This window comes from Pongo abelii, chromosome 15, assembly GCF_028885655.2.
Source record: "Pongo abelii isolate AG06213 chromosome 15, NHGRI_mPonAbe1-v2.0_pri, whole genome shotgun sequence".
Taxonomy (NCBI): domain Eukaryota; kingdom Metazoa; phylum Chordata; class Mammalia; order Primates; family Hominidae; genus Pongo; species Pongo abelii.
The window spans coordinates 100,446,113-100,461,535 of record NC_072000.2 but is presented as its reverse complement, the minus strand read 5'-3'; the positions used below and the strand labels follow the sequence as shown (position 1 = coordinate 100,461,535).

Below are 15,423 nucleotides of genomic sequence, written 5' to 3'. Positions count from 1 at the left end.
GGATCCAAAAAGCCCCTCTAAATGGCCTCTGGGTAGGGTGACCAGCCATCCCAGTTGGCCTGGGGCTGTCCCGGTTTCAGCAATGGAAGTGAAAGTCTCCTGTCTTGAAAGCCCCTCAGCCCTGCAGAAACCGGGGTGCTGGGTCACCTTACCTCTGAGTCATGATTTTGACAGAGAAGTCCAGAGGTTTAGAGAGGTCAGCCCTCTCCAAATACAAGCCCCACTGCAAGACCTTGAGCCGGCGTCTTACCCTGTCTGGCCTCCACTCTCCTCCTGAGTAAACTGAATGATCACAGGTTCACACCATGGAATCGTTCAGAGGAAGAAGAGGGTACTGTGCAGAATGCCTGTAGTGCTGGGCCCAGCATGCAGCAGACACTTTGTAGGGGTACAAGAGAGCGGCGCTGGGGACTGGGGAGTTTGAGGACTTGGGGCAAGGGTGGGGGACTTGGTGCTGTCCAGATCGCTGGCCTTGGGGAAAGTCATAATCCAGATTCCAAGAGGAGGTGCCCGGCAAGCTGATGCAAGACATAATTTTCTGTCCAGGTTTTTCTTGTGCCTTTATTGATTCCCTGCTCTTCCTTGGTTGGTTTATGAAATATTTACTGGGTCTAGCCCTGGGCTGGGCAGCAGCAATCCTGACATAAATGAGACGAGGACCTTGGCCCTCAAGGGAGCCTCGGAAGGTGAGGGATGCTCTGATGGTGAGCTGCTTGGAGCTGCAGGGGCAGAGGAGAGGGATGGCCCCTCCCAGGAGGAGCAAGCTTCCTGTCCTCCAATGCCCCTCTCAATTCTTTCAGCCTCCTGTGGGGTCCCCACCCCCACCTCTGGCACCAGCCTGTCTGAGTTGTGGGACACCTGGCTTCAGCCACAATACACTCTGCCCAGACAGGCTGCAGAGACAGCCAGGCTGGAAGGGGTTGTGACATAGAACCACACTCTCTGGGGCTCAGATCTGCCTCCATCTCACCCCAACACTCTAGATCTGTGACTCAGATCTAGCCTTGACCCCAGCTTAGCCTCTTCTCATCTGGATGACTTTGGGCAAGGCCCCAAAGCTCTCTGAGCCTCGGTATCCTCTTCTCTAAAATTGGCGCACTGAATGTGTTGCCTTCATAGGCTGCCTGTGCAGCACAGAACCTGGCTCTTAGCAGGTGCTCAAGATTCACCTACGACATCTATCCTTTTCTTCCACCAGAGGGCGGGGCTCCTGCCTCACAGGTCTTCATGCCTAGGAATGATGTTCTGTATGCAATGTGTGCTCTCACGCTGTTGGCAAGGATGACAAAGACGATGAAGGCTGGCAATCACTTCTTTCTGGCTTTCCACATTCCCCAACACAGCCTGCCTGCATGGCTGGCCCTGCTTGATTGATTTGATTATTGGGATACACAGCAGGACCCGGGTGGAACCTCCATAGGAAGAGAAGAAGGATTGGCAGGAGGTCAGAGAGAAGGCAGGAGATGCAGGAAGGGCTGCTAAGACTCGGTGGAGAGAGACGGTTTCAGGGTGCCTGGGAGAGCAATTAGTCAGCCCCCCTCGGGTGTCCCTCAAAGCTGCTGGAAACCAAGTCTTAATATATTTCTAATCAGCTTCCAGAACTTCATGCTGAGGAGACAGATGAGGGGTCCTCACGAGGGCTGGAGGAAATGAGCAGTGTTCCAGCTCTTGGCTAAACGGGAGGCTGGCAAACTGCGTAGGCCTCAGGCTGGAGCAACCTGCTCCCACCATTTCCCCTCACTTTCATCCTTCTGGGGAACAAGGCTTTCTAGGGCCCAGGTATTTGGGATGGAGGCCTAAAGAACCCATCTCTGCTCACTGAACTGCCCAACTCTGGCTCCTGGTCTACAGACCCCACACCTGAATCACAGACTGGCTCCCTCAATGTCTCATGGAACCTGTCACAGGATACTTGGAAGAACGCCAAGTGGCAACGGCAGATTGGAAAGGAGTTAGTTAGGCTGGTCCATGCATGATTAGGCGTCCTCACTTGTTATTCCCCAGGCTCACTTGACCTGTAGAGTATGTATGTATGTTACTCACATTTTGTGGCATTTGGGAGACAGGGAGAAAGAGAAGTGCTGGCTGGACCAGGGGTCCATAGCTGGGAGGTAGGGGTAATGGTCTAGATTTAGATTCAAGTGTTAACATTCCTTTTCCCACAATGGGAGAAAAGGAGGAAGGGTGGAAATACAGCTGTTAAAAACACAGGCTTATGAAAATTCCACATCCAGCCAAAATGGAGTAATATGGACTAGATTTACCCTCCCAACTGAAACAACTGAAAAACCAGATAAAATACATGAAAATGATTTTCAAGACACCGGACATCAGACAATGAAGGACAGTGACCTTGAGAGATGGGAAATTAGCAAGGTGAGCCATACAGGTGCTCCAGTTTACTGCCTATGGAAAGTTTCCAGGCCATGGAGCAGGAAACTCAGACAGGGCTCAATGGACTCCCTGAGTTGAAGAATGGAAATGAGAGTCTGAGGAGAGTAAGGCAACTGGAGACCACATGGCAGAGTATGGAGAGAAGACAGCTGCCCACAGAAAGAACCCTGGGGTTTGAGAGAGGGACCACTCAAACATTCAACAAAGGACAGATGAGTGCATGTTTGCACAGAAACTGCCTGAGGCAGGGAAAGAATCACCCTAAAAATTATAGAAAATAGTGCCTGGAACCCATATAGGGCCAGAAATAATGCCTGCTTCCATCACCCATTTTGAAAATCTCATCATTTATGAGGCACTGAGTAGGCAGAATTCTCAGAACAGCATTGCCTTAGTGATGGGGAATAATTACTCTTAGATTAAATTTGGCTTGATCCTGCCTAACAAATCTTAAAAACAGTACTTGCAAAAATCAAACTGTTCTCAAGCATCTGAACTGCATCCCAGAACAAAGCACAAGAATATTTATGGGAATACAAAAATATCTAGCATACACCACAGTAAAATTCACAATGTTTGGCATCCAACCAAGAATCATGAGGCATGTAAAGCAGCAGGGAAATATGAAGCATATGAGGAGAAAGGCAATCAATCAAAACCAATCCAGAATTGACATATTTGGAATTAATAAGTGAGGACATTAAAACAGTTGTTATAACTGTATTCCATACATTCAAAAAGCTACAGGTAACAATGAACATGTTAAGAAGAGAATGGAAGAGATATGTTTTTATATAAAAGATCCAAATTAGCTTCTAGAGATGAAAACTATAGTATCTAGTATCAAAAGTACACTGGGTGGGGCTATTACTAATAGCAGATTAGATATTGCAGAAGAAAACCTTGTTAACTTGAAGACATATCAATAATAACTATCCAAATAAAACACTAACAGAAACAAAGACCAAAAAAAAAAAAAATGAAGAGAATATCAGTGAGCTGTGAGACAACTTCAGGTGACCTAATATATGTGTATTAGTCCCAAAAGAAGAGGAGAGAGAAGACAGAACTATATACATATATACACACAAACACACACACATATGTATATATATGGATACATATCCACATATATATCCATACGTGTATATATATGGATATATTTGTGGATATGTATCCATATATAGGCACATATATATATATACATACATATATATATCTCCAAAGAAATAATAGCAGAAAAATTCCAAAGGTGATGCAAACTATAAGTCCATAAGTGCAAGAAACTCTCCAAACTCCAAGCAAAAGAAACATGAAGAAAATGACACTAAAGTACATCATAATCAAATTGCCCAAAATCAATGATAAGGAAAAAATCTTAAAAGCAGCCAGATGTCAGAAAGATGTATTACGTTCAGAGGAACAAAATAAGGATGGCAGCAGATTTTGTGCTGAAAATAATGTAAACTAGAAGATGATGGAACAATCTTTAAACAAACTGTTGACTTAGAATTCTATGTCCAGGAAAAAACAAACAAACAAACAAACTTTAAAAAAAAAAGGCTTTTCTCCTCCGAGACATACAAAAGATGAAAGAATGAATCACCAGCACTTCTGCATTACTAAAAAAGTCTTTCAGGCAGAAGGGAAATGATACCATATAGAAACATGGATCTGCAGAAAGGAATGAAGGGCACTGGCTATAATAACGACATGGGAAAATAAATGAAAATTTTTCTTACTATTGAAACCATTTAAAAGAAAACTGACTTTCAACAAATAATAACAATGTAGTTTGAGGTTCATAACATATATACAAGGAAAATGTGTAACAAGAATAGCACAAAAACTTAGAGAGGAGAAATAGAGTTATACTGTTTTAAGTTCTTTCTGTATGTACAGTGGCATACTATCACTTGCAGATCCAATCTGACAATCTCTGCTTTTTAATTGGAGTGTTTAAACTGTTTACATTTAATGTGATTATTTATAAGGTTGGGTTTAAATCTATTATTTATTGTATTTGCTTTCTATTTTTTCATCTGTTCTTTCCTCTGTTTTTCTTCTTTTTCTGCCTTCTTTTAATAGGTTGTAATAAGTTAAAGATCTATCCTATAAATACAAAAGCAGCTGTAAATTAACAAAACAATGAGTTGTGTTTAATAAGCCAGCAAAGGAGATAACATTGAAACATTTAAATTTCCCAACCCAAAAGAAGACAGAAAAACAGAGCAAAGGAAGGATGAATAAATAGAAAATACATACAATAAATAGTAGATTTAAACCCAACCATATCAATAAACACATTAAATGTAAAAAGTTTCAGCCAGGCACGGTGGCTCATGCCTGTAATCCCAGCACTTTGGGAGGCTGAAGCAGATGGATCACAAGGTCAGGAGATGGAGACCACCCTGGCTAACATGGTGAAACTCCATCTCTACTAAAAAATACAAAAAAATTTAGCTGGGCATAGTGGTGGGCACCTGTAGTCCCAACTACTTGGGAGGTTGAGGCAGGAGAATGGTGTGAACCCAGGAGGCAGAGCTTGCAGTGAGCCGAGATCACGCCACTGCACTCCAGCCTGGGCGACAGAGCGAGACTCTGTCTCAAAAAAACAAATAAAATAAAAGTTTCAACACTCCAATTAAAAAGCAGAGATTGTTAGATTGGATTTTAAAATAGGCTCTTAAAAATTTATGTCCACAGAAAAACCTGAACACAGATGTTTATAGCAGCTTTATTAATAATTGCCAAAACTTCAGGTCATCTGCCTGCCTCAGCCTCCCAAAGTGCTGGGATTACAGGCATGAGCCACCGCGCCCGGCCCAACATGGCAAAACCCTGTCTCTACTACAAATACAAAAAATTAGCTGGATGTAGTGGCAGGCACCTGAAATCCCAGCTACTCGGGACGCTGAGGCAGGAGAATTGCTTGAACCCAGGAGGTAGAGGTTGCAGTGAGCTGAGATCATACCACTACACTCCAGCCTGGAAGACAGAGCGAGACTCCATCTGAAAAAGAAAGAGACGTGATGCAGAGACCTGTGTTTGATCCCCAGCTGTGTGCCCTCTAAGCCTCAGTTTCCTCACCTATAAAATGGATCTGAATGTGCCTATTCCATGGGGCCATTGCAAGGATTCAGTGAGATTCTGTGTGTTGCTCAGCACAGGGTTTGTCTGGTACCTCAAAGGCATCTGTTGAATGGTAGCTGTGATGGGAAGGTACAGGGACGTCTTGAGGGGACACAGTGAGGAGGGAGTGAACACAGATGGGTCTCCATCACCTAATTGTAGAAAGAGCTGGGGTGCAGGACCTGAGCAGGACAGAGCACACAGCAAGGGCTCCCTAAACACTCAAGCATTTCATTGGAGACCGGCCATCCACCCACGGATGTCCCAGTTCTCTTAGCTTTGTGAGAGTCTATTGTTTCAAGTCAAATGTCTGAAATCTTAAAACACTAGAAATTTGGTCTAAAAAATCACTGGAATGTTTACTTCTTGAACTGCTCATTACACCTCTGCATAAAATGTAGCCTTATACCCTCTCCTGAAGCGGGTCTAATTAGAAGGATAAAATATTTAAATCTTTGCAATGGAAACCTGAAGTACAACAAGACAAGCCCTAAGATAACAGGCAATTTGTATTTTACTGATAATTCTTGCTTGAAGAAAAAGAAGCACTCATTGACTGAAGAAAATATTCTCTAAGAAGTGGACTGCCAGACTCCCTAGAATTCTGTTTTTCTGGGCAGTGATATGTTCCTCTGGGGACTGACAACTTCTGCTAGTTTCTTGCATATCTGTCAGAATGGGGCCCTTCCCGGTAGCTAAGACAGTTTCAAAAGATAACAAAATCACCTCTCCAATAGGAAGAGGTGTCTTTTGTGTCTTTTTTCCCCTCCGTGAAAAATGATTAAAATGCAAATTAACTATGAGTCTTTCAAGGTCCTGGGGGTGAAGAGAAGGGGAATTAGCAGGGAAAATGACAAGGACAACGACCATCCATTCTGTCCCTCGCTCCTAGACACACACGCTACATCAACAGCTGGAATCTGACTCCCCTCCCTTTAAATCTGGGCTGGCCTGGAGACTTTCTTGACTAAAAGAATGTAGTGTTAATGACATTCTGGGACTTCTAGGCAGGTCCTAAGAAGCCTGCAACTTCTACCTGGAACTGCTGGAACACTCTTTCTTGGGGGAGCCAGCACCATGCAACAACAGCAACAACCTTGGGACCTCCATACTGGGAGGAAGCCCAAGACAGCTGAAGAAGCCCTTGCAGGATGAAATCCCAAGATGAGAGTGGCCAAGTTGCCTAGGGGCACCAGACAAGTTCGGAGGAAACTACAGGCTGGAAGCCTAGACTCCAGCCCCTGCTGTTCCAGCTGATGCCACTGGGGCAAAAACAAACTGTCTAGCCAAGCCCTTCCTCAATTCTGGTCCCACAAAATCATAAGCACAATAAATGATTGCTTTAAGCCATTAAGTGACTGAAGTCATAAGCAGTAAGTAACAGAAACAGTCCACACCATGGTTGGTAGGTCTGGTAAAAATTTCTAATTAGTTGTTAATATTAAAACACCCAGAGTGCATGAGAAAATCAAAATTTCAGCTTTCTTTTAAACACAGAAGCACCTGTGGCCCTAGGCCTGTGTTTCTGTATGGCATGAGCAAGGGGCTAGAGCTCCAGAGCCGCCTCCAGGCCAGGCTGGCCAAGTTCTCCAGGGCATCACAGCCCCCACTCCATCCAACTCCACTCCATGAGGTCACCTGGCTGGTTTTGGGCTCCCTGGCCTCATACACCCACCCCTTCGCCTCCTGACCCCTCTGCTCCAATAGCCACTAGCAACTCACACTCCCAACAGGAGACACTGTTTCAAGCCCTCTTGCCTTTGTGCACACAGTTCCCTCTGCCCAAAACACCCTCACTCCTATGTTTGCATAACCGCCATGCATCTCTCAAACTCAGTTCAAATAAAAAATCCCTGAAGGCTTCCCTTACCTCTGGGCTCTTGGGGCCCCTGTGTTTACCCCCATCTTGTTATCTAACACTTGGAAGGCTCTGAGGCATATCCCTTACCCCAAGCATTCCATGTAGGGAGGGCCTGGCACACAGGAAACATTTTCTAAGAGACTAAATGAACAGTTTTGTGAGGACACAGTTTTACCCCCATTTCACAGATAATGAAACTGAGGTTTAAATAAGTGATCTGTTCACTGCTGCTCTAAGATCAACAGCTGCTAATATGAGGGCCAAGATGCTTATCCTTTACGGGTCTTCAGAACCTGTTGTGGGTTGAATTGTGTCCCCTCGATAGGTAGAATGAGGTTCTAACCCCTAGGACCTCTGAATATGTCCTTATTTGGAAACAGAGTCCCTGCAGACGTAATCAAGTTAAGATAATGTCATTAGGGTGGGCCCTAAGCCAATATGGCTGGTGTCCTCATAAGATGAGAAGAGACTCAGAGAGACACACTGGGAGAATGCCACATGATGATGCAGGCAGAGACTACAGCAATGTGTCCACAAGCCAAGGAATGCCAAGGACTGCAGGTAACACTGTGATGCCAAGAGAGTGGCCTGGGACAGATTCCACCCCCAACCCCAGCACCTTCAGAGAGACTACTTTGGCCCTGCTGACACCTGGATTGTGGACTTCCAGCCTCCAGAACCATGACAGAATGAATTTCTGTTGTTTTAAACCACCTAGTTTGTAGTAATTTATCACAGCCTTAGGAAACTAATAGAGATTGGTTCAAGAATTTGTTTAAAAATGTACACGGCTGGGCACAATGGCTCATGCCTGTAATCCCAGCACTTCAGGAGGCCAAGGCAGGAGGATCGCTTGAGCCCAGGAGCTCTAGACCTGCCTGGGCAACATAATGAGACCTCATTTCTACTAAAAATAATTTTTAAAAGACTAGCCATCCATGGTGGCGTGTGCCTGTAGCCCCAGAGACTCAGGCAGTTGAGGTGGGCAGATTGCTTGAGCCTGGGAGATTAAGGCTGCAGTGAACCATGATCGTACCACTGCACTCCATCCTGGGCAACAGAGCAAGACTCTGTCTCAAAATAAAAAAGAATAATGATAATAAAATAAAAATGTACACAAACACAACCCCCTGGATGGATCAGAGGATGGTGATTCCCTGAAGCTAATCCATGGAGGGTCCCTGGTCCCCCCAGCTCTTGCAGGGGTGCTGCGATGACATGGAAGGATGGCCCTGCATCAGCGGATGTGGCTCCACTCCTGGCCCTCTGTTTGCCGGCTAAGCCTCCCTGGCTATTCATTCCAAATCTCCCTTTCTCGATGATGGGAATAATAAAGGCACCCACCTCAACTCCAGGTTTCCCACCTCTGGCAGGTGTGGCCTGGAGAGAGGGAGAAGCTCAGTTTTGGAGCAAGTTCCAAGGCTATGTCATTCTGGGCCCAAACATTTTAAGTTGCTGAATCGATACTGTGTTAGGTGACTTCCAGTGACCACATGAGTTTTTAATGGCCTAAGGGTGACCAGAGAGGCAGGGATCTGTTTCATCCAGGGAGGGAGAAGTGGGAGGGTGGATGTATCCTATAGGGTGGGCTTACACTCTGACTCTCACCCTTCATTGACCACTGGGATCAGCTGGGGAATGCAAGGAAAGTGCTGGTGCCGGGCTCCCACCCCTGGAATCTGATGGGAGTATCGGAGGTGAGACGTGGGCAGCAGGACTCTTGAAAGCTCCCAGGTGATTCTAATGGCAACAACATTTGAGAACCACTGGGTTGAAACCACTCACTACAGGGACGGGACAGTGCAAGACAAAAAGAAGGTGGAGCTTTTACACCTGAGGCATGCTTTAACAGGAGAGTTACACCGTAAGAACAAGTGAAGGAGCCCTCCTGTCTCTGTTGTCCATCCCATTCCCCCATAATGAGTGCTGGCTTAGCATGCAGAACGTTCCTGAAATGTTCGCTCACTTCCCACAGCATGATAGCCTCTGTGTCGCTGCACTTCTTGGATGATGTGGGCTTCCCCTGGAGCAAGTGAGCATCCCAACAGGCCCAAGTGGAAGCTAAGGCTTTTTGGGACTTGGCCACAGAATGTCACCAATACTGTATTCTCTTCACCAAGAAAGCCACGAGACTTTCTCTTCACCAAGGACAGTCCCAGATTTAAGGGGAGAAGAATCAGATTCCAGCTCTTGAAGTGGTGGGCAGCAAGCGTGTCCAGAAGGGAGAGAGGGAATGCATGGCAGCTGTCTTTGAACATGGGTAATCCCGCCAATGACACAGGGATTTTGGACTCAGTCCTAAAAGACTGTGATTCTCCCCTTGTCCCCAGCCCACTGGGCATCCAGGTGGCCCTGTCTTCTTGGCCACTCCTGGCCAAAGAGAAATGGATGCCCTTTTTCACGGTTCACATCCTCCAGAGTCTCCAGAGACTCAGGCACTGCGTGGAGTGGGGCTGGGGTGTTTCCAGGGTGGGGGAGAGGGCAACTGGGAGCCTCCAGGGCTCAGAAGCAAGATGGGGCCCACGAGCACACTCTCAGTGCCTGCAGCCTCTCTTACACCGTCATACAGCCACGTGTACTGCACCAGGGAGGGCATCTCTGTCTAAGAGGATTTGCCAGATAACTGGGGTCTACTCTGTACACCCAAAGAGGGTATCTATTTAATGCTTAGCTTTTGAGTGGAAAATCTTTCTAAAATGGCTTATGTGTTCTGGGTCTTCTTAAGCCAAAAACAGGAATCACATTTAACAACACAGGGAAGAAGAAACGTGGGCTTGGAGTCACGTGGATCTGGTTTCACTAACTTAGTTAATCACACAAGCGTGCACGCCCAGCCCCAGGCATCCCTCCAGCTTCTATCCTCTACAGGGGCTGAGGTTTTCCCAAGGGTCTGTTTCAACTATATGCCATTCCCCTGCTCAATAACTTGCGGTGGCTCCCACTGCCTTACTGTAGATGCAAACTTCTCACCCCAGCAATCAGCACCTTCTATAATCTGGCCCTGGCCTCTGTCTCCCAGCCCTCCTGCACCCCTATCCTCTAGCTTTCTGAAGAACTCTGTGAATATTTCCCGGGATTCCCTATCTCGATACCTCTCCAACTAGAACAGTCTTAACTCCCAGGCCCACCAGGAGATATATGCCTATAGTTCTAATCCATCTACAGCCCCCATTCTCAAAGTCCTGATGATGACAGCTGTTCAGTGGCATTGGCATTTGACACTTTGAATTCACCATCTTTTCCTGTCAATGTCTTTTCATGAACATACATCTTGTCCTCATCCAATCCTCTAACAAATACTTGAGGACCTACTACGTGCTGGGCACCTTCTTCAACCCAGCACTTTAGCCATTCCCCTCTTTGGGTCTTAGCTGGGCCCATCATTTCTCGAAGATTTTATGAATATGCAGAAAGAAAATCTACGTCCTATTCAAGTTTATCCTACAGGATCCCTGTCCCAGTGCCTGACACAGAGCTTGTCACAAGGCAGGTACTAGACATTTGCTGAGCAAGTGGATGGATGCACCAACATTTCGCTGCAAACTGCCCCCTGCTGAGGGAAAGACTGCACAGGGAGACGGTGACCATCACACACACCTGGTGGCCACAGGACACACCAGGAGCAGGGTCTGAGCACTTGCTCCAGCCAAGCACTGTGAAGTATTGCTGGTAGGGAAGTAACAGTTCCCATCTTTATGGGGATAATGGGATGAATCAACAGCAGAAAGCAATCTACTAGAAAGGCACAATAGTAAGACCACTTCCCAGAGGGAGGAGAAGAGAGAAATCATTCTGAAATAGATCTGTCCTGTACCTTACATTGTATCTTTCTCAGGATGAAGCAATAAGGTGGAAAACCCTTTGCGGATACTCAGGCCCAGATTTGAAATCCAGTTCTCCTCCTTACAAATGGCATGTTCTTGGGCAAATTATTTAATCTCGTTTAGTGTCCTGACCTGTAAAATCCTTACCGTCATGGACTTGTAAGGATTTGCTGTGATAAAATATGCCAAGCACCCAGCGTCTGGCACATAGTAGGTGCCCAACAAACCTTAGCATCTGTTCTCATGTGTGTGGTACTTCATGTTTCTGTTCCTTGCAGCTAGCACAGTACTGCGCATGTAACCAATGTCAAAAATGTGTCAAGGAGAACACATTGACCAAGTGGAATATGAATTGTAAACAAAAAAGGAAAAATAGGAACCTGGTCTCTGGGCAGATTCTGCCTAAAGACGTTAAAAAGCCCTGTATTTATTTTGTCAAGTTGCCATGGCAGCAACTGATGCTTCAGCCAGCTCCGGGGTTAGCAAGGATCAATTTATCTTGTAACCATGGAAATTCCGGAGGTTCAGTGGGATCCAGAGGGGAAGGCAGACACAGTTCTTCTCCAGTCTAGAAATAAATCCTGGAAAGCCTCCTTAGTTTTCATGTAGCTAAAACCATCATTATCTAAAATGATGTTTACATGACAATTTTTATAAGTATGGATTTAGGCACAAGAGATGTAAAATCAGGCAAAAAAAAAAAGGGCCAGCGATACTCAGAAGGGCAATTAGCATCATGGAAAATTTAAGGGGCTGCGGGAGAGCCAGGATCTAGACCCCCAGAACTAACTTGGGGCTTCTGCATCTTTTAAGCCTCCATTTGCAGACTCGCTGTCCACACACAGTCTGGATTTTGCTGTCACTTTTTAAACAGGCTTCCACTACAGGTGAAGCCTGGGGAAAAAGAAAGTGTCCCCTCAAACTTCATTCCCTGTAAAAGAAAACAGCAGCAGATGGGATCCCTGCCACACACCCTGGAGACAGAAGGGAGCCTGGGTGGCCTCCCGACCTCTCTGCTCCCACCATAACCAACCAACACAACCAGAGAAGGTGCAAGATTTGGCTTTGGTAGATTGGGACTTACTCTCCCAGGCCAAATGCAGCCCTTCCCTGGAGCCAGCTCTGGGTCTTCTCTAGGGCCACAGACTGATGGAGAAATCTGGGATTTGTCTTTGTTCTGGCTCAGGAGAGTTGAGGCACAGAAAGAGAATCATCACCCAAGCTCAGAACTCCAGGGCATTCTGCTGGAAGAAAATTCAAGCTGTGAGCGATTTGTTTTTCCGGCCATTGGGAGCGTGTTTGTGTCGGGGGGGCGGGTGGGTTCTGGCCGCGCTGGGCATTGGTGGCTCCATCAGACTCTACACAAAGCAAAACAGGACAAACGACCGCGGCGCGTCGACGCTTGGCGGGTCACGGTCACAAAGCGGGTCTCAGCGCCTTCCTCAGGCGGCGGCAAAGGGGGCGCTCGAGGTCACCGGCAAGAGACAGATTACTGGCGCCTCGGGAAAACAGAGTGGGGAAGAGCGAGACTGTGCGCCCATCCACGTTCGCGCGGGTCTGAGCTGCCCCGGCCTTGGAGGGCTCCGGGACCCCAGAAGGGGGACAGCAGTGGGGGATGGGCAGGAAGGGGGCGACTCGGGCTGCCCAGGCTCCTCGCAGCCTTCCTGCCAACGAGAGGGGCCCGGGTGAGAACAGCTCGAGCCGCGGGGGTGCCGGGCGCGCAGCCCGCCCCACCCCGGGAGAGCCGCGATCGCCGCCCCCGACGCGTGCACCAAGTGGGGGTGCCCGGCTCTGGACAAAGGACCGGGACGCGGATAGCGGGCGGGCGCCACTGCCCAGCCCCAGCGTGGAGGGCGAGACCGTGGCCCCGAACCTCCCCAAACTTGGCGGTCCGGGGCGCGTGGGGAGGGCGCCCCGTTACCTGCGCGGCCATAAAGGAGAGATCCATGGTGTCGATGCCGCCAGCGCTCGAGTCCTCGCTGCTGCCGCTGCCGCTGCGGGTCAGCCGCCTGCACAGTTGGCGGGGATCGGGCGGAGCAGCGAGCGTCCGGAGCCCGCACGGCGCCCTCGGCTGTCTCTGGACTTCTGGCTCCAGACCTCTACTAGGCGGAGGGCCCCGAGCGCGGGGGCGGGCAGGGCGGGGCGGGGCGGGGCGGGGCGGGGCTCGGGGGACGGGGCGCCCCTCCACGTGACCACTCCCGGCCCCACCCCCGGGGCGGGGTCCATCAGAAACCCCAAGCGCTCACAATCGCCTCCCTTCGTGGGCGGGATGGGGAAACTGAGGCCCGAGGCCGCCCTGCTGGTTTGTGCAAGAACCAGCCTGGAACCCAAGTCCTGAGCTGTTGGCGCCCCGTCCCGTGCAGTTGAACCCAACCCACCCGGGGCTGTGGGCAGCGCTCTCTTGGGGCTGACACGTTATCCCGTGCCTGAGGACCGAGATCCGAGTGACCTGGCTTTCCACGCCAACGCTCCTCGTAGAGTCCGGTATACTCCCGGCTCGGCATCTGGGCAGAACGAGGTTTAATCCTAGCCCTGCTTTGTCGTGCAGCTTGAGCAAGATAGTGTCTTTGAGCCTAGATTTCCTCATCTGTGAAAAGAGAATACAGAACCGAATAATTAAATGAGAGGGAATATAGCACGCGGTGTCCTCAATAAATGAGAGCCCTAACATGGCTAATCATCCAATAGAGACGAGGCTGTGAGTGGTGTCTTCGAGGACTGCACGGTGCTCAGGTTGCACAGCGGGTACTCCACGGCTCTCAGCTCAAACAAGTATCGAAAATCATGCACGTGCCACAGTTCAAGTAAGGGGAACAGCAGAGATGCCCATAGGGGCCCATTGCTCTGTGTGTGTGTGTGTGTGTGTGTGTGTGTGTGTGTGTGTGTGTGTGGTGTGGACACCCCAGACTTGGTGACACGAGGAGGCTTTGCCCTTCAGGGGCTCACTGGGAGGGAACCAGTTGTACTCTAAGGAGTCTCAGTGGGTACGACTGCTCCCTTTGGGTGGTGTCTCTTCCAGGTACTTCACACTCATGGTCATCATGAGCCTCTGTGAGGGGCAGCCTGGGACTCCCAGACTTTGTCACAGGCAAGGAAGCTGTGGCACAGGGAGATAGAGGGGTTTGTTCAAAGTCCCTCGGCAGCTGGGGGCCCAGTAGGGACTGTGGCTGTGGGAATGGGACCTGAACCTCACTGCCCTATAGAAGGCTTTCAGTGTTATCTTTCCTGTAACTTTCCTTTCTTTTCCTTCCCTTCCTTTCTCCCTCCTTTTCTTCCTCCTCTTCCTTCTCTCCTTCTCTCCCCTTCCCCCCATTTTTTTCTTTCTTTTCTCTTTTCCTGTCATGCTTGCCTCCTCCCTTGCTCCTCTGGTCTCTAAACCTTCCAGTTCCCTGGCCCTCCCTTTCCTCCCTGTTTTTAGCCAGTACCGCTCTCTCCGCACCCATCATTCCTGCCAACTCCCAGCCTAGTCCACACGGGGCCTGCCCAAAAACAGTCCATGCCAAGAGCCGCCCACCTCCTCCCGTCCTTCCTGTGGCCAACAGCGAAGCAGCCTGCCCAGGACTCTCCAGGGCTCCCCGTCTGCTGTAAGAAATATGATGTACATGGCATACTTCACAATAAAAGGGCATATATGTTGTGTGTGTGCAATTTGAAAAATAGTATAGCCTTGCATAGGTTAAAAAATGGAACAATAAAAAACAGTCGTCAAGTCCTGCTGTGTATCTCTCCAAAGGCATCTCCTACCTGCCCCCTTTCCAGGGTCACCTCCATCCTATTTAGTATTCACTCGTGCCAATTCTCTTGCTTTTCTTTATAGTTTTATCTTTATAGATTACCTGCTTTAACCCTTTGTAGAAAAATTAAATTGCTCTCAATTTGCTCTTCCATGTCTTCTTTGTTCTTTTCTCAGCATTATTTGTGTAGTTGATGTCTATTGTTTTTCAGTGCTACACAATGTCCCATTTGTATGTCCTTGTCACAGTTTTTATTGATGCACTAGCCCTTTGATGGATACTTTGGTCATCTCCAGGTCTTCTGATAATGCCAAAAAAAAAAAAATGCTGCTATGAATACTCTCGATCTTGTCTTTGGATGCACAGGTGCAAGGGGTCCTCAGGGAATATGCTAGGAATGGAACAGTTGGGTCTTGTGGTCAGCTCATCTGTACTTTTACTAATCGATGCCCATTGCTTTCCAGTTTCTGATTTCCAA

The 15,423-nt window shown here is 48.1% G+C and overlaps 1 protein-coding gene across 1 annotated transcript in view; it reads right to left on the bottom strand.

Moving 5' to 3' along the window:
* The window catches only part of C15H14orf132 (chromosome 15 C14orf132 homolog), a 54,460-nt gene extending 41,082 nt beyond the window's left edge, over window positions 1-13,378 (bottom strand). Inside the window, exon 1 of the mRNA XM_024231610.3 lies at window positions 13,133-13,378. Coding sequence (XP_024087378.1) covers window positions 13,133-13,159 — 27 coding nt within the window. The 5' untranslated portion in view covers window positions 13,160-13,378. The remainder of the gene's footprint in view (window positions 1-13,132) is intronic.
* Window positions 13,379-15,423: the final 2,045 nt, after the last annotated feature.